The sequence below is a fragment of the Charadrius vociferus genome, unplaced genomic scaffold (genome assembly GCF_000708025.1).
Source record: "Charadrius vociferus isolate BGI_N301 unplaced genomic scaffold, ASM70802v2 scaffold76, whole genome shotgun sequence".
NCBI classification, from domain to species: Eukaryota; Metazoa; Chordata; class Aves; order Charadriiformes; family Charadriidae; genus Charadrius; species Charadrius vociferus.
The window spans coordinates 377720-402154 of record NW_009648779.1 but is presented as its reverse complement, the minus strand read 5'-3'; the positions used below and the strand labels follow the sequence as shown (position 1 = coordinate 402154).

Genomic DNA, 24435 nt, shown 5'->3' with positions numbered 1-24435 from the left:
GGATCTTATTAATACATACAAGGGAGGGTGCCAGGGGGATGGGAGCAGTCTTTTTTCAGTGGAGCCCAGTGATAGGACGAGGGGTAATGGGCACAAGCTTGAACATAGGAAGTTCCATCTTAACATGAGGAGGAACTTCTTTACTTTGAGGGTAGTGGAGCACTGGAACAGGCTGCCCAGAGAGGTTGTGGAGTCTCCCACTCTGGAGACATTCAAAACCCGCCTGGACGCTGTCCTGTGCAACCTGTTGTAGGTGACCCTGCTCTGGCAGGGGGGTTGGACTAGATGATCTCCAGAGGTCCCTTCCAATCCTGACCATTCTGTGATTCTGCGATTATGTGGTTCAAGATGGAACTACTTATTATTTCATTTAAATATAATTTCAGGCTATGAGAAGTTATTAATTTTGGAATTAGATTTGATTTTTTGTTTTAACGATCCAAGGTACACTCGCAATATCATAATAACAATAATTTTAAACAGGAGCACTTGCTACCTTAAACAGTTGTATTACCAATACTGACATTATTGTGCAGCTGTGCAAGACTGCAGACATACATCGAACATCTCATGAACTAATAATTAATGGAAAGATATTAAATTGGTACCTTCTGGTCTACATAAATGCATCACAAAAACTGAAGTACACATATCCAGACAAGCTACTTTGTAAATGCAAACATATATGTAAAAGTTAGCATAAGGCACAGAAGCAGAGCACATGACATTTAGAAGGCCACATAATTTAGAAGACTACCTAATTGAAGAATAATAGCTTATTATATATGTAACTTATGGCATCCATTTCCAGCAATTTCCTCAGTTGTTCATATAGACAGCTGACAGGGTATTAAATGTTTAAAGCTAAACACATTAGACCAGAAAATGTAAAGGAAAATAGTATGTATGTATCATTTGACAATAACATGAAACATCTGGTATGTAACGTTTTTTGAAGAGTATCTTCTATACAGCACATCAATATAGTATTTTTAATTAAAGTAAGATACAAAGTTTCGTTTATTCAGGCATAAGATTACATTAACAAGTATATCCTTAGAATTGCAAAAGGCAGTTATTGTGGAAATTAAGTGCATAAATAAATAATGAAGACGCAGAACATAAAAACAGTGCACCATCCCTCAATTAGCTTGTCTGTAATTTTGTTAAAGAAACCATACATACAAATGGGCCCTAATTGTGCAAAAACTGCACAAGAAATTCTACAGAAAACTATACAAAGTATCCAAGTCTTCACTTAATCAGCTGACATGAAAATAACATCTAAAACGATGAGCCCTAATTCAGCTATCCCTGCCAGACCACTTCAGCTTCTGCATTTTTATATACCTATGTACATGTGTGCACATCTAAATATAGAAGCAATATATACACATATATATGCAAATAAGCTACACCCAGTGATGAATTAGACGCAATCTGTATAGCTACAGAGTTACAAAAACTCAGACTGAAATAAAGCTTTAGGCTATAAGATGGAAGTCTAGAAAAAAAAAAAAATCCAGATAAAGAATACATTTTAACAAATCCAGTAACTTTTCAGAGTTATCTGTCTGAAGTGTGCTATAAACACTACTTCACCCAGGAAAAATACTAGGACGAGCTTAATTCTCAAGGTACTAAGTTCCAGAGAGACCTCTGAAGAAAATACTGTTTTATTAAATCTTATCTTATGACACAGCTATAAAAGCATTGTCAACAGTTGCAGTAACTAAGCTTATTAAACTTTTATCTTCACATGGCTTCTGAAACCAAATAAGAACTGGAAAACTGATAATAAAGAAATTTAATCCATCATTTTTACAGATGAAATTAATACCTGTCAAATTCACTTCTGACAATTTAATACAATAAATTTAAAATAACTTCTCAGTGTTTCTTTTTTGGTATAAGATAGCGTAAGAAAAACCAGATGACACTTCTTAGTACTGCAAAGTTCAAGTCAATTATTGTAAATAGGGAACAATTACAAAGTGAATCCTTTCTGTGCAATATTTAGCACAGACCCAGTTTTGACTATATAAATTCAAGTGTAATATTTTTCTGATCCGTGACATCAATAATCCTGATTTGAAAAAGTATTAAAAATCTATGCAAGGTGATACTTAGAAATTATTCCAAGCTTTTTAAAAAATATATAGCATCTCATTATTACTTCTAATAAACTAAATGCAGAAGAGTGGTATAGAACAATATTTTAATTAAGTACATAAATTCTACTTAATAAAGCAAACTTGATCTCCAGAAAACTGCGTACTAACCACCCAAAGCATACAGCAATTAAAAATTTAACAAGTATACATGGCTCTATTCTGCACATTAAAAAAAAATCGAATTTAATTTTAAAAGAGAAAAGGTAAAGCTTGTCACAGGTATATCAGATGCAGTTGAGACAATACTGCAAAAGCAAAATGGTGAGACAGAAGCCAGCTAAACCTAAGAAACTAGTCCAAATCAGAAGAGCATAAGCTCAGAAAGTAACAACTATCTGAAAAAACACTTTTCTTCAAAAGGCTGTTACGAAAACTGAACTGAACTAAGCCAAAAATGGGCAGTCTGAAATCACCACTCATAGTGCATCACTGAGAACAGACAGTTTGTCTATGGCTGTTCATTGTTTTCCTCTACACTGTTAGTTCCAGTAGTAAGATTTCCAGCACATTAATTCTGAATGGGTTGTCATATCTCCACTGGTTTACAATTCCTAAAGCCTGCTGGCACTCAAGTTAACCAGAATTGTTGCTAAGTTTGTAGGAATGCTACTACTGCCTCCACTTTTGGAATTTGTGGTGAGGCTTTCAATAGCAATTGACTGTTTTAAAACTCGAGGTTCTTTGCAACAGACAACCTGGCATCTTTGGCCTCCAGAAAAACTCTTCCTTGCATATTGAAACCACTTCCCGTAAAGCCATGATGTCTCCTCAGCATTTAAGCATTGATACCTTGAGCCTCAATGCCTGCACAGACAGCAAGGGCAATGAGAATCACAGAAAGACGTCAGAACTTTCACTGAACAGTCAGTTTTTGCTATGAACTGAAAATACCAAGCCCAGTGAGAAAATGAACTTTCAAGGAGTTTCACTGAGTACCAGAGCTAGGGCAAGAAAAGTTAAAACAGACAGTATGTCATCTCAGAGTTAGACAGAAAATTCTCAAAGCAGTGGGAAAACAGACTTTCATTGTCTTAAAAAGGAAAAGAGGTTCCAGAATACAAGAGAATGCTAAAGGCACTCCAAGTTGAAAAAATACAAGATGGCCAACGAGGAGAGTGCACTGGGTGAGGAACCCACACTGAAACTTAGATACCTGTGGCTGAAGAGAGTATTGAAGGTCAGGAAAAAAAATATAGAAAAGTAAGGTGCAGAGAGTAAATATGGGAGACCTGCTGAAACAACACCAAGGGCAAACAGAACATAGGATTTCTTTTGAAGGTTTAAGTAATATCAAAGAGAATCAGCTATGAGAAAAAAAAAGTAAGACAAGGTTGCAGAAACGGAAGAGATGAGTAGTCCAGGGAATGTGGCAAAACCAAGGAAGTTTTATGAGTACAGTTTGAGGAAGTACTTCCTCCAAAAGCTTTCAAAGAACTTCTGCAACTCCCCTTCTAATTCATAATCAAAGAAATTAACAACAAGATCCCAAGAAATCTTATGCAATTTCTGGTTTCTACTACTTTTTTTTGACCAAGAGAGAATGTGCAGACCACAAAAAAAAAAAAAAAAAGAAAGATAGTGAACAGTAAGGTTCTGACAAATTCATAACAGCAGAAGTATTTAAGAGGTGATGGGGACAATGAAAGAAACACGATTATCTCTCAGTAATCAAGGTAGTGGGACAAAACATCAAAATGTCAGCAACCACAGCAGGTATAATGGATGTCAATCTATACAACAGCAGCGATGGTCAGAGTCAAGAAGAGTTAATTCCCTAGGTTACTAACTTAAGTAACTGAACCTTGGCAAAGAGCTCCGGCTCCATATTTTTTAGAGGAATTTCAACATAAAGTTAAAATTTACATATGATATATTTCAGAGGGAAAAAAAAATCCAAACCCTTAAAAATACTGTTATTTCTCAAACCTCTTAAAAACACTATGCTATTTCTCAAAACATAACATGACAAGGGTGTTTTCTCCCTCATACATTTGGAAGATAAAGACAGTATGATATGTATTGTCCTAAACTGGCTAGTAATGCAACGTTTCCATTTATTATAGAAATGATGTTGGTAATGTATGGTCTTCACTCACTGTCTTTGCTGATCTCATGAGGTTCTCTACAGGCTGCCTCAGAAAGGTGCTACGCACTCCTCAGAACTCGTCGCCATTAGATGTCCTTCTCATAGGGCTGTCTAATAAGAAGCTTTTCCAATTCCGTAGCTGAATTAATGCTGTTAATGCACGTGGCCCACTACTGGTGACCACCTGACAAGAGACAGCTGCAGTCACTTTGAGGGAATGATTATTTTTGGTGACTGAGCCTTCACCCAGTCTTCAAGGGAACAGTATTCCCAGAAAATAAATGCTGGCAAAAATACGCTACCTGCAACTGAACACGGAGTCATATTCTCCGATGAACAACAGTGTGTAACTTCAGCTGTTTGGGTTTTTTTGGGTTTTTTGTTTATTTGTTTGTTTAAATAATCTTTGGTATAAACCATATAAGAAGTAGAAATAAAAGTTCAAAAGTGCAAATCAGTCCAAGAGGATCTAACATCTTTTCAGGTAATATAAGAACATAGTAAATTCAAAGCACCACATAAAAACAAATATTCACCAACTACTATTGAGCACAGCAGGACAGTCCCAGAAAAGCAGACTTAACAGCACTAGAGGTTCTCACTTAAAGCAGTCTTAAAGAGGTAGGATCTGACAGAGAAACCTCCCAATGAAGATCTACATTGTTAGCAACCCTACAAAAACAGCACAACGACTTAAGAAGCACCTTTGGGACATTTTCTGATCTTACTTCTTCAGTCACAATAAAAAGTTTCTATAACAAAAACCCTACAAAACTCAGTAGGGTAAGCCATCTATCATTGTATCTCTCCTCAAGTTAAACAAGAGGAGAACTGTGCTATAAGATAAATGTTATAGCTTCAGTTGCATTTGGTAATTCAAAGTGAAGCCTACAAATGAGGTATCTCATTAGTTTGAGCAGATGGATCAAAATTAAAGGCTGAATCACCAACTCTTAATTTCCCAATAGCCAGGAAGAGCTTGAAGTCTTGCAGAGGATGACTGTTGAAAAATCAACACAAAAAGCTTCTCTCCATCTGTCAAAACACATGCCTGTAGAATGCAACTACCTCCTACCAGCCTTGGTCTTAAAAAATGAAAACACATGTACATCTATTAAAACACATGAACATATAACTTCAGTCAAGCATCACACTGTACCCTATTATATGACAGGGAGCCATCAGCATGATTTTCATAAAAGTAAATTATTCGGTTCTGGCATGGCAGAATTCTTTGAAAATGAGTTAACAGAACAGTAGATAAACAAACAATGTCAAATTTAATTTATTAAGACATTCCAAAGACTCTGGTACAAAGAATCTTAAGAGAGACAACACTGTGAAAGTTTGATGGCCACAGGAAGGTATACATTAACTCAGGGAACTTTAGAAGAGGGAAAGTATTTTTCTCTGATTCTAGTATTTCCTTCTTGCGCTTCAGTTTAAAAGAGAACAGGTAGGCTTTTGGCTCTCTGAAGCACTGCTAATGAGATCTGTGTCTGTCACACATTATTGCCTGAATAGTTATAAAATTCCAACCATTTCCTGAATCCCATACAGATATACAACTGCTCTGGATTTTTTTTTCTGAAGTATTTGGCGGGAAGGTGTGAATATATCTTTATAAGAAGTGTATTTAGAAATAAACACATCTGTTAAAAAGCAAACAAACTTTGCACACATAGAATGTAAGCAAACAGAAGTTTCAAGAATAACACAAGCTAAGAAAGGTAACAGAGCATGACAGTAACAGATTATGGTGAAAGTGGACACAAGGTAATGGATTTCTAAAAACTACGAAAATCAGAAGGTGATGATAACTTTAGAAGTTCAAAAGCTATTCTCAAAATTTTTACAATTTTGTGAAAAGACACTAAAGAAAACTAGTATTACTTATACTCTGCAGTTGGTTCAATGATTAGGCAGATGATTTGTCATAGCATACTCATTAAAAGGGAAAATCCCTGATTTTTAATATGTGGTACAATACTACACACTATAATTAACTGTATTATACAATGAGCTGATATGATTGATTCTTCATTGTCAAAGACTGTATAAGAGTGTTTGTATATCATTTATGTCAGGATATGAATGTTTGTTTCATAACATCAAGACCAATCTGCTTTAAACACTGTGAAGAAAAGTCCAGTGTAACTGGTTGGTATTTAGACGTGTATTTAAGAGACTTCTACAACAGCAGAACAAACGTTTTCAAGCAAAGAAAATGCTTAACATTTACAGTCAATTGAATCAAATTAACCAAAGCGTTCTGAAATCAAACCAACATTTATATAATATAGGAAAGCACACTTCTGCTTTGTCTGAAAATACAATCCTTCTTTCGTTGTTGGTTTGAAATACAATTTTCAGAAATTAAGATCAGCAAGAGCATCAGCTGCTGAAACTGTAACCTTAAGTAGACCACAGTTCTTCACTTGATCTCTTTCAGCTGTAGCTCATTCCTTAAAACAAAACACTCACACATTCAGCTGCTAGTACAGGAACTAAAACTATTCTCAAAGAAAGCTACAAAACCATCTCCTGCTAGAATTAAACAATTTATTGCACTTCATTTTTTCAAATAGTATTATATATGTTTGTAGACAGTTTTTTCCTCAGTCTGAAGAAAAGAGAGGGGAAGAAAGCTGTAACATATATGCTGGAACTTCCTGCCAGGTATCTAAGATATGCTACTTATTTACACACACTGATTTAAAGAATCTGCTATTTATAGATTTATCTACAGCAAGTGAAAATACACAAAATCATAAAAAGAAAGGAAAGATTAGCAACTAAACGTACCTCAGTGTTAGGAATTTGGTATGTGCATAACTGACAATGAGGAGAAAAAGTTCCCTTGGTACTGCCAACAAATTTTATTAACAGTCTTCACTCAGAAAAACATCAGCATTTCCATATGTAATCTGCATGAAAGTTTTCTGAATGTAACAACAGTAATTGATATCAACAAGAGAAGATAAGTGGAAGAATGGTGTTAAAGCAAGGGGAGCGGGAGGACCATGAAGCTTTTGCTGAAATATTTTTTTCCCCCTCAAGTCATAAACCAACTGTTCATCTTTCAAAAACACAATCTGAATTTTCTGTGAAAAAGAGAAACGTGCAATTCTTAGTGTGACTGTGTGGGAAGGAGTTTCATATATGTGTGATTTAGTGAGAAGCCTCTTCAAAGATCACATTGCACTAGCATTTGTTCCTTGTCTGAACAGGTGCCATACCTGCTACAACTACTGCTGCTCGCACTGCTGTATGTGAAAAGTTCTAACAAAAATGAGACGCTGTATGTGTGTGATTCAGGAGCACAATGATGACAGAATGATTAACCATTCAGGCAAATGAGGTAATCCCACCACCTTAACGGAGGGGAATATTGTCTGCAGAAACCTCTATTGTACAGCAAAATGAAGGATTACTTCCTTTAAAAAGACAAAAAACCAAACAAACCACAAACCCCAGGATATTTTAAATGACAGATGCTGAGCCCTTGTGTACCATGTCTTGAATACTCTGCACAATTCTCATCCCTTGTCTCAAGCAGGAGACACTAGGATTTGAAAGATACGGGAAAGGCTAAGAAGAATAACTACATGTGGTATTTTCTTTTTTTTTTTTTTTTTAATCATTAAATGTACCTAAGTCTAAGGTCTCTAAAGTACTGACCTACTTTGCCTTGTAATTTTAAAAAAGTGTCATAAATATACATTAATTACTTTAAGGGATATAAAGTACCAGGAATTTTCACCTTAGCTAGAAACTAACATTATGTAGTCAGTTTATATTTTCTTACATGTTGTTTCTATAAAGTATTTTCAAGATTAGAGATGACCTCTGAAGTGATGCACCTCAAAATAATAATAAAAAAATTAAAAAATATTTATTAATACCCTGTTTTGATGACATAAACGAATATCTTTATATGTGTTCTAAATGCAAACAAACAAAAAATAAATACCTGGTGTCCAGCCATTATTTGCTTCAGCACATTTTCGTAACATACTTCATCCATATGATTCAGCTGCTGCACCTGGAAAAAAAACACCATACCTCATATTAAAATAATTTCTATCTTTATATATTTTCTACTATATATCAATTCATGAAAAAAAAAAGTGATTATGCAATTAAATTTATAATATACTGATTCCCATTCTTAATGGTATCTTTTCAGTATTCTTAAATTCACAAGCACAACATGAAAATAAATAGGTAAAATACAAGTAAGGGCAGTGGACAGAAAATTTATTACGTGACTAGGTTTTTTTAATGATGAAAGAGATGTAATCCAGTTCTACTCTTTAATTTTTCTGTTTCATATTAAGGAATCTTACTTCTACAGGATATTGATGAAGTATCCATTTAATTCCATTTGGTACTACAAAAATAGGTTTTACATATATACATATTCAGGAAATTACCGATTGTCAACTTTTTTGCCACAGAAAACAAATTTCTTCATGGTTCAGTCATGCATGGAGAATAGGGGTAGTACTATGTACAGAGTTTCCAATTATGCAAAAACAAAATGTTTCAGGAGGGTTCCAAAACAAACAGTTCAGTTAAAATAAAAAAATATTGTTCAAGCTACTCTAAAGATTTTTTTTTAATCTATTTCTTTAAAGTATCACAATATAAATAGCACGTATCTACTTGAATGCAGCTCAGTATTAAGGTTGTGACAAATCAAAATGAATAAATGAACTTCAAAATCAGAACAATCACTCCATTCTTCATTTGTGCATTCATGGGTGGAAAGAAGATAGCTGTTTTATAACCAGAGTTTTTTGACACAAAGAAATGTTTTACAAGAGCAAAGCATATAAGAATTCAAAAATGGAAATTTAGTACTTGGGAGTTATCTAGAATAGCTGAAAGTTGAAAAGCACAGCTTTAGAGGGAAGAAGAGAACATTCATATTTGGCATCGTACAAGCATGGTAATAAAAAGAGGAGACAATATGGACATGTGTGCAAGAAAAAAGTAACCAGTCTAATTATGCTGAAAATGAGAGGTTAGCATTTTAATTATTTTTTCAAATAATAACAAGTAAAAATCATAAAGGAGAAACATACATAGGCAGTGCATAAATACAACTCTGGACATACATATATACATACATACAAATACAACTTTATGTATTCTTTGCATTTATAACTAGAGAGGAAAACATACACACGCATAAAGAAAAATAACTGACATTAAAGAAAAATAGCTGACTTAAACAGACCTCCGACTGAAGAAGGTGAACTTCAGTCTCGGTTCCATATGCTCTAGCAGTTTCAACATACAGAGTTTTAAGAGCTTTCCTGGCTAACTTCTATGCATAATAAATACACCATGCTGTCCTTGCCTTTGAAAGCCTGCCTACAGTTTGCACATGATGTGGCAAATCACTAATCAATTCCAAATTTTTGTGAGGTTTTTTGGATGAAGGATGTCAGACAGCTGTGGCAAAGCATCCACCTAAATAAACTAACAGCCTTCTATCTCCTTGCAACTCATCAGTGTGGATATAGACATAGTATTTATTGCACTTGGCGATGTTCTGAAAGAACTGCTTTTGATTCTTTGGGTTCTTATATTGCTTTCCTCCTCTCATATAGAGCAGAAGGATGTTAATATTGGCAATTATTTGGCAGCTTTAACATTAGCATTATCCTGCACAGAATCCTTTCTCAAAAAGGCTTAATACTTTTACTTTTCATGTGCTATAGTGTATTATCTTGATTGCAAAATGTATTTTACTCTATGAAATCCATCATGACATTCTTCTGAAGAGCAGAAAGACAAACTCCTGGCTATGGTATGTTGTTTTTGTCTGCCAGGCACTCACATTTCAGAGTAACTATTACCTCCTAGTATTTCCTCATGTCATTTTTTTTTAAACTTCTTGGTGGTTTTTTTTTTTTTTTTTTTAGTAATTTCAAACGTTACAGGTTAATATGAATATTTCTTTGATTTTTAAATCACATTTTAAAGTGATGATGAAGAAATGGAGTCTCTCCTTTTTTCTTACCATGCAGTAGAAATAAACTAAATATTGAAATCAAGTATCAGGAAAAGATTAAAGAAAAGCAACAGGAAGTAACAGTGAAGGTACTTGAAACAATTAATGAAGGTTAAAATATGCAAATCATGGTAAGGACCATATGGTAAACTATTCTTGTGTGTATAGACTTGAAACGCTCCCTGCAGTTGTAAAGTAAGTTTCTTTCCTGCACTGCAGATGGAATGAACTACTTAAATAACCTAGTAAGAAAGGCAATGTCCATTTTTACAAAAAAGAAAACAAAATGCTATTATTGACTAAGCTATGAAATTAACTTTTGATTGAAAATGTTTTGATTTCTATTAAATTAAATCAGAGAAGAATAAGGTTTTTTAAAAAGCTGAGCTATATAAGCTTTAATTATAAGTTAGTGAGATGCACAGGAAATCTTATGGAAACATGTTTGTATTAATTCCAGCATTAAAAAAAGAATTATAAATTATGTGTCAAGTGGCACTGCACTTACGATTTTTGAAAAGAATATTATATTTGACCATAACCTTAATGCTTCCCAAAACGAGCAAGAGCACAAAGAGTTAAGAAACTTATTTAGGGACTATTTTAATGTGTTTTCTATCAGATGTGCACATATGACAGCAAATGGCTTCACATGCTAACGTTTTCATCAGTAACTCATAACCAGCTAGTATTAACGCATGTCATATTAATATATATATCTCCACAGATTTCATAAATGAATATTTTTCTTACAACATTCCTCATGCATCCTTACAACCAAACAAGAAGCATCACTGTTTCTAGGAAAATGGAAAACTGAAACGAGAAAGGCAGAATAATCAGCTGCTACGGTGACTGCAGCTGAGGGGGACGATTTCTCCTTAATCAAGCAAAACTTACTAGTGAAGCGGAGGCAATGCCAAGCTAGATACCATTGTATCCAATTGCAACAAGGCCCATTTACAAGTATCGTAAACTGAGGAAATACAAGTCTTAAAGCACCTTTCAATTATGCATATCTTTGAAGAAAATATGCTTCATAAAACACCTGTAGCATAATAAACCCATACCCTCTACACATACATACATAAAGCATGATCAAAACAAACAGCAACCCTTCCTTTGGCATTCATGATTCTTTACCTTATTGGTTGTCTTAATCCCTATAAAGGTTTGCCCCAGTGGTACAGGTCGGAAACGGCCGTCAAAGTAGAACAGTCCAATGCAGGGATTGACATGTAGAAACGTAGCAACATCAAGATAATTGGGTAATGTAGCTGAAAGGCCCAAAATCCTAATCATACTTTGTGTAGATTCAACCTATTAAAAAACAAAAAACCTGTAAATGATCCAAGTGTTCAAGCCAAGAAATCAAAGCAGAGACTTTTAAAACATCCCTTATAAAACAGTAATGTGAAAGAAGCAGTAAATACTTTTTACAAAAGGTGAACAATAGATGTGAGTTAGTGATTATCCTGTATTGAAGAAACCAAAGCACCCTGCAATTCCATCAAATCTTGCTTATTCATCTTTCTATTTTATTGTACTTTTGCCCTCCAAAAGGTTAGCAGTCATTAACTGATACGGAGGAACAACAGCAATAAAACTGGCTTTGTTAAGAAGGGATAGTCCAATTTATAGGCAAAACAAAGACAGATAATTTGGTATCATTTCTTCCTTAGTCCAAATCACAGCACAGTTCCGAAAAGAAAGAAGAATGCAATTCGTGTCGTTCATCAGTCTTGGCTTTTGTTTAGACCTTTCCACAAATCTCTTACACAATCTTTTCTAGTTCATTGCTACCTGCATTTCTCCGATACGTAGCAGTACTTCTGTGGAGTTGAAGATATTCAAATACCAAGAAGTCAATCTGTAACAAACTTTTTTCTTTTTTCTTTTTTTTTTCTTTAAATGTCTCAAATGTTTGCATTACATGACTTCTGATTCAGTAAGATACGGAAATGGTGCTTCAGAATGAAATACTCTGTTCCATATAAAAGCTTGCATATTATATGTATTTCCAGGTAATTTTCATAAAGAATGAAGCCAGCCAAAAGACTTGAATGAGCAAAGGACACAAGAATTTTCCCATTTCCTTCTGGAATATTAAGAGCTGTGTAGGTTGGCTGACAACTTCCTTACTAGCATAATTATTTAGAAGCAAAGCTCACAGTAATTTTCATCAAAAGGCTTTTTATACACTATAACTGAAGTCATATATGAGGTTCTCAACTTGTCTCAAACACATGAACGTCTTATGATGAGCAAGGCTGGTAACTTCTACCTAGCTAAGTCCTGTTCAAAACAGCATGAGGTTTTACTTAGAATACAGATTTTGAATCACTCAAGTGTCTGAATTAAGGTGACAGGAAGTGCCATGTAATTAAGACAGATAAATTAAAAGTTTTAAAAAAAGATGATTAAAAAGTATATGGCAAACATTCTCAAGGAAGATAAAATACACCATACCATAACACAGACCTGGCAAATAACAAGCACACCAAGGTAATAAATGAAACCCAAAAAGAAACCACCCTCCACAACTCCACAGACATCAAGCAGTCAAAGTAAACCACTACGTTGCCTGGTAATGGAAGTGTCTCATGGCAAAAATTTGGATGTTTAAACTGTGGACGCAACTAACTAAACTACATAGAAAAGCTGCTGATTGACCCTTCTGCACTTATACAAAGAGCAGCTTTGCAAAGGAAAGCCCACGTTCAGCAAAATCTTATCTGTAAATGCAAATTTTGAAATGACTGGGAAAAATGAGAGATTTCATTTTCAGAAGTCTTCCGTCTGCAGGGAATAAAAGCAGCATTCACCTTGAAGAATACAAAGAAGCATTATCATTCATAGAATCATAGAATGGTTTAGGTTGGAAAGGACCTTGAAGATCATCGAGTTCCAACCCCCCTGCCATAGACAGGGACACCTCCCACTAGACCAGGTTGCCCAAGGGCACATCGAGCCTGGCCTGGAACAGCTCCAGGGATGGGGCCTCAACAACCTCTCTGGGCAACCTGTTCCAGTGCCTTACAGCCCTTAAAGTGAAAAATTTCTTCCTAATGTTTAATCTAAACCTGCCCTCTTCCAGTTTAAAGCCATTCCCCCTCGTCCTGTCACTACATGCCCTAGTAAAAAGTCCTTCCCCAGCTCCTCTGTAGGCCCCCTTTAGGTACTGGAAGGCCGCAATAAGATCTCCCCAGAGCCTTCTCTTCCCCAGGCTGAACAGCCCCAGCTCTCTCAGCCTCTCCTCACAGGAGAGGTGCTCCAGCCCTCGGATCATCCTCTGGGCCCTCCTCTGGATGCACTCCATCAGGTCCATGTCCTTCTTATGTTGGGGACTCAAGATGTGATGACCTAAGGGTGATAGTCAACCTCAGCCACACAGGTTTTACATTGGGTTTTTTTTGGGGTGGGGTGAGAAGTGAGTGGTTTTCTTTTTTGTTTGTTTGGGGTTTTTTGGTTTGGTTTTGACTCCATCCCCTGGAGCACCACCTCCTTCTGCTCTGACCTTGGTGTCTGCGGAGGGTTGTTTCTCACTCTTTTTTCCTCACTCCTATCTCTCTCTCTTAACTGCTGTACAGTGGTTTTGCCCTTTCTTAGATATGCTTTCCCAGCGGCACTGCCATCTTGTCTGTGGGGCTGAGAACTGGCTCAGACCTGTGGGTGGGAACCGGCAGCCCTGGCCTCTCCTCACAGAGGCAGCCCCTGCAACCCCCCACTGCCAGTACCTGGGCACCTGCACCCAGTACAAAAGTTTAATTTACTTAATGTTTATATGCTTTTTTAAAAAAAAAAAAACAAAAACAACACAACTTGAATCTGTAAGAACAGTAACCACTTGCTGATATATTTATCCTGTACTTTGTTCACAATCACCTGATACTAAGTATAACACTCTGAAAGTGTAACTGAGCTTCAATCTGGAAAACATTATTTGATTTTGCTAAATTCAATAACAATTTTTTTCAAATCTCCTAAGAGCCTGAGAGCACTAGTTTGAAAATGTGCTCAGTTCCATCTGAAAGTAGGAAAGCATTTCAAGTATTTAAACAATTAACAAGAACTCTGCTTAATAACCATGGCAGTATGAATTTTTACACCAATTAACTGTAAACTGTTTGTTCAGAGTTTTCTTTCAAAATACAAACAATGCCTAGAGAACAGTTACAGCTTACTGAGAGCTGCCACTTTCAAAACCTTTGTAAAAAGAAGCCATTTAACGTCACTGATCTGGCAGTTGCCCCTGGAGTTAAGGAGCTGATTGAAAACCCTGAATTACAACTCCATATGAAAACCACAGCACAGAGTTAACACAAGCAAGTCATTAAAAGTACTAATATGCATAGCACATTTAAAACCAAAAATATTCTTGTATATTTTATAATATACTTCACATACTCTGTGCATATGTATATAGTACCTACATATTTTTTTTTCAATTTACAAATCTAAAATTTTCAAAGTATTTGAGCAATTAGTTTTCTATCAAGCCACAGAAATCAAATCAGAGTGCTACACAGAAACCAGGCAATAAAGTTTTTTCTCTATAGTAACATTTTCTTAGTCTTCATAATTAAATAGACTATTAAGACTAAATCATTCCATCAATATCTTTAACTTCTTTCAAGGCCAACCAAACAAAGTATCTTTTTTTTTTTTTTCAACATCTACTTTTATATCCACTTAGCAACGCAAAATATCAATAATTAATAGCTATAAAAAATAAGCAAGAAGCAAAAAGAGGTACATTTACTCTTAAAGACAATATATATCACAACAATTCTCCCAATTATTTTATGCTCACATCAAGTTATAACTGTAAACTAAAAGCCTATGTGTCTGCACATCATCCCATACATATAAGGAATGAGTTTTGTTTATTGTTTTAATTATACATGGCAATATACAAACAGCACTGACTAAAACTGTGTTAAATTCAAAAGTTAGAAAACCAAAATTACCTGTATAGGCAACCATAATATATGATTTATTTTTAAATTTTCTCTGTGATTATAATTAAGTTTCAATTATTTATTGATTATTCATCTATCCAAATACTATAGAGACTTTATTTTTCATAATGTTTTTTAGAATTCTAACACATTTTTAGAACAGAATTCTCTGTGTGCATTTTTCAACTACTTGTCTGACTTTACCTTTAAGAGCAAGCATCTGAGTTTTGCTCTCAGATGCTTCTAAAGAAAAGTCTTGAAAGTGTGCAGAGGCCCTTTTTAAATACAGTCCATTCAAACATTAATATTTTTCATGTGCTGGATCACTTATTATTTGGTCCTAGAAGTCCCCACTAAAGATTGTGTCTTCTTATACAAGATACTATGAACACATACTCTTTTCCCGAAACTGCAGTAAAAATTACTGAAAAGATATTTTGGTTGAAAAAGTTTACATTCCCTATCACTGGCTGGTGGTAGGCAGCTAAATGTGTTTTCTTCACTACTGGCACACAATCTCAAACATTTTAATCTTGATATGTGTTTAATTATCTCAGTAAAAATATAAGCAATATTTGGAACTTACAAGGCTTTCTTAGGAAAACGGAAATGTCACATTATCTGCATATCATGTTCATTGAAAGCTTTACTTTATTTTATTGATTTGATACTACACTGGAAGTAAGAAATAAAATTTCCATAATTATATTTAATTGACATATCTAATTAGTATATCTAATTCAGAAGCATTCAAGATGGCATGTGGAGAATTGGCAGCATGTTCACTATACACGCTTGGAGAGCACAATTATCACACCATGAAATTCCATGTATACAGAAAAAATAAACAGAAGATAGCTATCCAGTACCGACTTCCACACTTAAGCATCATCTGCATTTACACTGTAAATGATAAAGGATCAAGTATGGGAAGTGCCTCTCTGGACAGTAAATTGATCACAGTAGGATCATTTTATTCCTAATACGTTTTAAGATTTGCATATCATTTCATTACATTACAGCCACCACTTGAGAGCATACAGAGTATGCACAGACATACTCTTTTATCTGACTTCTAAAGTTCTTCCTGAACTTTGTGATCTTGGCAGTCTTCCCATTTCCATGTATTAAAATATCACATTCACAGAATGAATTACAATCAAGCTGGAAAACATATCCCTGATTGTTCAACTCGAGCAGAGAATTAAGTGAATCAGACAAGTTTACACATTCTAATATTTGAAGAATTGTCCACTGGTTAGAAATTAATCTGATATTCAGATGACCCAGGATCACTTCAACGCACACTCTACATTCAGTCTGTATGCACTTCAGATGTATACTAAAGACAAGATACACAGAAAATTAGACACAAGTGTTTCTTAGTTTTTAGTCTAAATGTGCAAGATGAATTCTTAACTTAGGTTCCTGAGTTCCCTGCTCAACAATGGTAAGAACGAAGTACTGCATATAAGGATTGATGTGAGTTATTAGTTAGATATCGCTCTACCCCAAGAATGCCTCTAAGTCTCAGCTTGTCACAAGACCTATGTTTTTCACATTGTCCAAAAAAAGAAGAGGAAAGAAAAAAAAAAAGGAGCAATTCTTCGAACATTTTAAAAAGAAAGAATGAAAGGTGTTTCAAAATGACTAAGAAGGAAGTTGTTAGAATGTTTCATCAGTGTTTATTTGTTTATTGAGATCTTGTTTACTGTCTAATGAAAGAATTAAGAAGTTGTCAATCAGTCCACATAGGTGGTAATTTCCTAGTTTTAGGAACAAAAATGGAAAAAACAGTAAAACTGCAAAATCAAAAGTACATAGTAAAAATGCAATTACTAATACTGTTTTGAAGATTCTACATAGGACGTTATCTACAACTCAAACACTCTGCACAGAATGCATTTGTTACTAGGCAACCATCTAGTTAAGTAATTTTATAAATGAGTTTTACTCTGCTTCCAATGAACCCTGAAAATACTGTGATCTCAGTCCTCCATTTAGAACATATTTAAAAATCTAGAGGTACTGAAAAAACGTAACCATGCAGAAAGCATTATTAGAAACCATATTATTTTCCCTCAGCTAAATATTAAGTATGCAATACTTTGGCTTAAGAAATGACATTTTTGAATATACCCATTAAGAGATTTGTATGGCCTGCACAGTGCCATGTCAGTTTTTCTTGAATGACAGAATGCCTTTTCATGCTATGCTCACTGTTTTGTTCACAAACTAAGAAACAAAACGAAATATGAACCCTTCTACAAATCAGTTTAACTCCTTTACCATATTATGAAAGAAAATAAAACATATGACAATCACTACTACCACTTAAACTCCATGGATATATCACACAAAATGGAAAAATGTTCACATATCACTAATAAAAAATGACACGCAGAATGACTTCCTGACATCACTTCCATGCAAAGTAATAGAAAAACTTCTGAAGATCAATTCAAATATTTGATACATAACATCTTCTAAACAAATGGAGATTAGGTTTTGTTTTAAAAAGTATGTTGTTTTAAAAAAGTAATTTTTACACAACTACAAAGTTGCCAGAAAAGATAACAAGATAGATCGACTCATGTAAGGCATTAGACATTCGGCTGCACAACATACTGTTTAAAAATAATCTCACGGAATAGCAAGGAAACATGTATTAAATTATCACAAGCTGATGAACTGACAGATTTTAAAAAGAATGTATAATTGAAAAACAGCAATTAAAAAGGGATGCCTCTAATTGCCTTGTAAGCCCAACTCTATTAAATAATTTTATCTATGATATGCAGTAAATAAAAAATAACTGGTGACAAGAACAGCAGGTGATTGGCAGAATTAATATAACTGATGTGTGCATCAGCCATACTGATAAATCTAGGTTGATGGTCCCATTCAAACTAAATTTCTTTTAATTTAGCTCACTCTAAAACAGGCCACAGCTGCAAAACGAGACACTATTCTCAGGAAACATTCTTATAGCAACAAGTGAATCCTGCAGCAACCATAAAGAGGTTTGTCTGAGGACTTAATGAACAAGTATCTGAATGCAAGCTCTGGAGATGATATATTAGTAAATTAAGTACATGCAATTCTTAGAGGTATTAAAGGACAGAACTGAGTAATAGGAGGAAAACTCTCTACCTCTGTACATGCCACAACCAAAACTAACACAAAAGTTCTACACCCAGTTTTGTTGACATGTTTTAAAAATACAGTCACAAATATAAGAAAGTTCAGTGAAAAGCCCCCCAACACTATAGTTGGAAACCAAAACATTTTTGTAGAATGGTTCAGTAAGCTTGTTTGGTTTACCCTGTAATGGGAGACGCTGAGAAACTTGATTAGCCTCTATAAGGAACATCAAAGAGACAAAATACTAACAGCAGTCACTCAAGATGAGAAATGAAGAACCAAATGCAATGCCAATGCCATCCTAGTCCCAAAAGACACAAGTAGGAACTACAGTGAGCTACCATTACACACAAGATATGTACATAGGGTTTAGGTGATTAGCTATGAGCTTTGCCCCCCCTTTTTTTTTTTCTTTTTTTTAAATAAACTGCTCAAACTTTCTTAATCAAGAATGGGATTCCAAGAACATAAAAATTCCTAATTTGATAACAATTAGGTGTTTGGCTTTAGGTGAGAAACCTCTGAACTTGTTTGCTTCTGATTTCTAGTAAGGAGGTAACAGAGGGAACCAGAGGGACAGAAAAGAGGTAGAGGAGATAATAAGGAAGTAGAGATATTGACAATGCACCCAGAGCAAGGAAAACTACATGACAGCTGAAAGGGAAAGTTTCTTAAAATAAGTTGTCATGAGGAAAGAAAGCTCAGAAAGGAAAAATGAGCATTTCCAGGGGAAGGAGAACTCCTCCACCATCTCATGGTCACTGCAGCCAAGGCTGCCTTTGAACTTCACATCCCCAATGAGATCCTCTCTTGTTGGTGAGTATGAGGTTCAGCAGAACCCCTCTCATCATTGTCTCCTCTATCACTTGGAGGAGGAAGTTCTTAACACACTCCAGGAATCTCCTGGATTGCTTATCCTGCTGTGTTGTCCTACCTATTAGTTATCTAGCAATTTTGTTGATCTCATACAAAAACATAAAGCAACTGAAACTCAAATTTGAAGAATGAGACTGTGAAGAGAACAATATTAGTGTGTTTCCGATGGGAGTTTTGGTTCTCCCAAATCTGAGAAATCTTTTACTATGGATTTTCTTTTATTTAATTTATCATTCACATAGTTGAGAGAAGGTATCAAAACTCACATATCACTCAAATATAATATTCAGTATGCTTTTTTGTGAAAAAATACCCGTAAGCAGCAAAGAAGTCATCAAAAACTCTGAATAATTATGACAAAATAATTCAGTGTCCTTTAAAAGCAGTCAATTTTTTCTTTCAAGCTAATAAGCTTAGTAGATATTACAGAAGTGTGGAAAGTTTGATTAAAAAGTTTAAGCATTTCAGTTTTACATCTGTATTATACTCCACACTAAAACTTTAAACATCAAAGTTATAAATTTGATTCAAAGAAGCTGTTTGATGTTATACCTACAGTATATAACAGAGCTCAAAGCAATTTCCCCACCAAAATGTTAGGCAAAGTCAATTTAAATCACTTGCAAAAAATTCTCTAAAATTTGAAAAGTGCAAACATGCACAAATATGCTGTTCATTTTGCTGTGAGTAAAACTGTCAGCAATTCCAATATATATGCTCCTTCCAGGTTCAAAAACAACCTGATTCTAAAAAATGCCATAAGTTAAAATGAACATGTTAAAGTCTTACAGTAAGTGGTGTGTCTCAGTGTTCATCTGGGGAAAAGTACAATAATCCAAATATTTTGAGGTACAAATTAGCACAGACCTGCTAATGCATCAAGATATACCTGTTTTGAGAAGGTATTTGTATAGTTGTATTTGTACAGCATATGAATACAGATTTCAAAACACAGTTGTAGCCCCAAGTAGCTAATTGAACACTAATTTTTAAAAAGATAAAAAAAATAATCCATTGTCTGTTTCTCTATTATCCACCATCAAAGCAAAACAACCCTCACACTCCAACAAAACAAGAGGGATGCTTCTTCTACATGACAGGATAACAAGCCCTGCAAAATGTAAAAGCTGCTACATTATACATCTTGACCTGCACAGCAAACATGACATTGTCTCATACACAAGCTAGGGAAGCATCACCCAGACGAAACGATAGGTACACACCATTATTAGAGTAGCTATTAGTGACTTATTAAAAAGGCTGAAGCAGTATTCAAATGAATTGAGTTCTGTCCTAGAAGGGATAGAAGAAATGACTGTTCCAAGTCAAACCAAAAATCTAACTACTTCAATCTACTGTCTCCCACAGTGGCCAAAAAGGGACAGTAAAGAAACTGGGAAAATGTCAATGATATTTGCCAGCGTAGCTCCAAGTTACTACAGACCCCAGTGACTATTAACCTGCAATTGATTTTTCTTTGAATTACTTGTCTAATCACTTTCTGAATCCCTCCACTACAAATAAGGACTAGTCAATATTTCTGATGTCTTAAACCAGTATACAAATCACGTAATTGATTTCAGCAATTACTGCAGTGGTGTAATTGACATAAGGATATTTCAAATGGATGTCAGTGTTTTTGTTATTGTTTTGTTTGATTTTTTTCTTTTTAAGAACTGAACAATTATTCTTACCTCCTGTGTGCATAAATATTGAGTAAGTATGATATTTCCACAGTCATCAGTGAAAGTATGTTCTAGAACTACTTTCAGAAGGGCTGGAGAAGAGCTTAATGTTTCATACAGAATCATCAAAGTCAGAGGGATGTTCTTCAGGTATGGGCTGAATACCCTGGGTCTAGTTCCTGCTCCAGGGACTTTTATGAATTTGTATCAAAATGCACAAAACAGAACTATGTGCAGGGAACAGAACCAAAGAAATGTAACCGAACATTTTTGCTTTTCAAAATATCATTAAAACATTATTATATGTGATATTTTAACACTTAAAACATCTGTAAGAGTATTTTCACTAAGCTCCAGTAAAACACTTCTGAAATCACAAAGTTTATGTTCTCTTTTTTAGTCACAAAATAAAAGTTCCAGTAATTTCATAATTAGTTATGGATGTTTACTGCAAACTTCATAGAGCTATGCTTGCAGGCTCAGATGCTGCAGTATAATGTTTCAGTGTATTTTTAAAACTAACCCTCTTATTATTTGTTTCCATATTAAAAAGGTAAAAGAGTTGTACAAAACAGCTCCTGTTTCTTTGTCCCCAAGCTCTCTGAGAGTCTTGCAATTCAAAATATTTTTGTCTGGAATTGTTTTCTACTGCACACTTCTAAATATTTCAACAGGTAGTTTTGTTTTCTGTTTAACTGTGGGGTTTTTTTTAAGTGTAGTTTTATACTGTAAATTTTCCCTCTCTTCAACTACCTTCTTGTAAAGATTCATAAATAAGGTCTTCAGAAAGGTGGTGAGACAGTTAATTTCAAGATTTGTGTTTTGTTTTTCTTCCCATCTGTTTCACTTAAAGAAGGGTTACAAATGAGTAGATTCAATGCCAGATGAGTTAAACTGCAACTTGGTAGGTAAAACAAACCTTGAAATCCTAGAAGATTAAAGCACCCTAGAGAGCTATTTTTTAAATGAGCGTTGAAGCAAGATACTGCTATCTTACAATAAAAGCACTAAGGATAGGATTCAGTACCCAAGACATAATTGCCTCAGATTTTGTATTCCTTAAGTTACCTGCACAGGCTTGACAGACACCAAAGAAAAGGATCTTTGGAAGATTTGTGTCCAAATGAAGCAGAAACAGGATGCCAAACTGAATAATGTAGGGCAGATAAAATGGCTCTAGACATCTATTTTGGACAATTGAAGCCTATCTTACAAGTCTCACAAAACTTCGCATTAAAAAATGCAGGAGTCCTGCAATTTGACTTGAAGACAATGACCATCACGGTCACCGCTAAAAGCTGAGATGCTTTACTTTAAAGACACCTAAGGAAAACAAGGTTATCAAAAACATTTAAGAAAGAATCAAGCAGGTTAAGCTTTAGTGCTCTTGAAGTAGTCTAAACTTTACAAAGCCCTGCTCTCCATTAAAGTGTAGCTTGTTCTAAGGAATTATTACTTATTTCATTCTTTATGCAGGAACTTTAGACTTTCTGTACTGGATTACAGCAGACATCCATTTTATTCTGTTCTTAGAGGAGCTGGAATTAGATGATTCAGAGAGCCTTAACAAGGTTAGTGTAGAAAAAAGCAAGAAAAAAGCATCTTGAAAGCTAAAAGGCTTTAAACATTTAACATACTAGAGGCATAACAATACCAATTGTGTTTATTTTTAATTTGTTACAGATTATTTGTATTGACATACTTTGTCTCTGCATGACAAAAAAAAGAAGGCACTCTATTCTCTCCTTCCCGTTATTTATTTATCCTAATTCGTATTTTATTTTTCTTGTAAATGCACATCCCACCATTGAGACCAATCTTATTTATTCCCTAACTCTGAATCCTTCCTTTGTACAAGATTTAAGAAAAAAACCACACACATACACCCTTTTCTCCTTTTGCCATTTCAAATCTTGGTATTTAGAAAGTACCACTAAAGCATGGCGGAGAAAAAAAGTACCAATTATGTTAAAGTAAGAATTAAATAGTATTTTTCTAGCAGTGCTGAAAGGTTTACCTAGTTTTAAGACACTACTTGTAATTAAAAAAAAACACATTCTCCTAGGAAAACTGCTGATTAAAAATCAGTATTCCGGGTAAGAAAATACGTTCAATTTTGGTTATATTAAAACATGAACCTGATTATTATTAGTTTAAAAATGTCTAATTTTGCCATTACTTGTACAGTAAGTACATTAATATTAAGTAAATAAATCTTAAGAAATAGCTCTGTAATAAATTATGCATTCTAAGAATCTGATAGTTGATATAATACAGAAGAGAAGGTAGAAGACAAATTTTTTTCTTCATTCCTAGTACAGAATAGCTATAAAATAAATTGTAAGCTGCCTAAGCATTTTGATTTCAATGTCTCGCATTTCTCCTTTTACACTGAAATCTATCTATTCTTGACCAAAATAAAATTCTTCTTAAGATTTTTTTACTCTTACCTGACGTAATGTACGTGCTACTATACTTTCAAGTACAGGTCCTCTGTCTTCATGCAACAGATGAACTTCATCAAGAATCAAGAGTTTTACCAGCTGCGAGAGGGCGACATCACCAACACTTTTTCTTGTCACTACATCCCATTTCTCTGGAGTAGTCACAAGCATCTAGTAGAACAGAAAAAAGAAATATTAAGCATTTACAAAGAAAAATCCAGAGAGCAAATGTAATGTAGAACTTAACAAAGTTCTATTAAGTTTTACCTATTTTATAAGTAAACACAGTTTGCTACATCTACATACGCTGGATGACCATTAGTAGGATTCAGTATGAAAAACCACATGGAAATATAAATTAATAACTTCAAGCTACTGTGCATCATTTGTATGCATTTTCCACATTAAAAGAATTAAGCAGCTATCCAGAATCAACTCCTTACATAATTGTGCGAGTCATTTAATGTATGTGTCCCACTAAAAAGTATTTGTGATAAAATACTTTTAACCTTCACCACAGCCCAGTAAACAGCTAAGACCCCCCCCCTTATACCTAAGCTTGAGTGGATAGTCCCAGTTCCCTATGAAATGCTTTCTCCCTATGGCATAGTTTCAAGTTGTACATTTTGATATCTTGATCCTTGCACTGGTGAAATAAATTAAACAACTTCTACCAGTCCTGGAAAAGGTAACTTCCAAGCTTTATTATTCCTTGTAGATACATCTGTGGTAAGTCTCTATTATGGTGCCATTTTTTGCATGTTCTTGCAATGGCTTCTCTTTTTGCATATATCTCTAAGTAACAGACTATCAGATAAAACTGAGGTACATTCAATCTCAATCGTAGTACCCTCCATTCTCCACAATCACAGAATCACAGAATGGTCAGGGTTGGAAGGGACCTCTGGAGATCATCTAGTCCAACCCGCCCGCCAGAGCAAAGTCACCTACAGCAGGTTGCACAGGACGGCGTCCAGGCGGGTTTTGAATGTCTCCAGAGAGGGAGACTCCACAACCTCTCTGAGCAGCCTGTTCCAGTG

General features: G+C 34.8%; 1 protein-coding gene across 1 annotated transcript in view; it reads right to left on the bottom strand.

The window, feature by feature from the left end:
* The window catches only part of ASCC3 (activating signal cointegrator 1 complex subunit 3), a 264786-nt gene that overhangs the window by 150453 nt on the left and 89898 nt on the right, over positions 1-24435 (bottom strand). Inside the window, 3 exon segments of the mRNA XM_009886755.1 lie at positions 8234-8305; positions 11429-11605; positions 23402-23566. Of these exon segments, the coding sequence (XP_009885057.1) occupies positions 8234-8305; positions 11429-11605; positions 23402-23566 (414 nt within the window).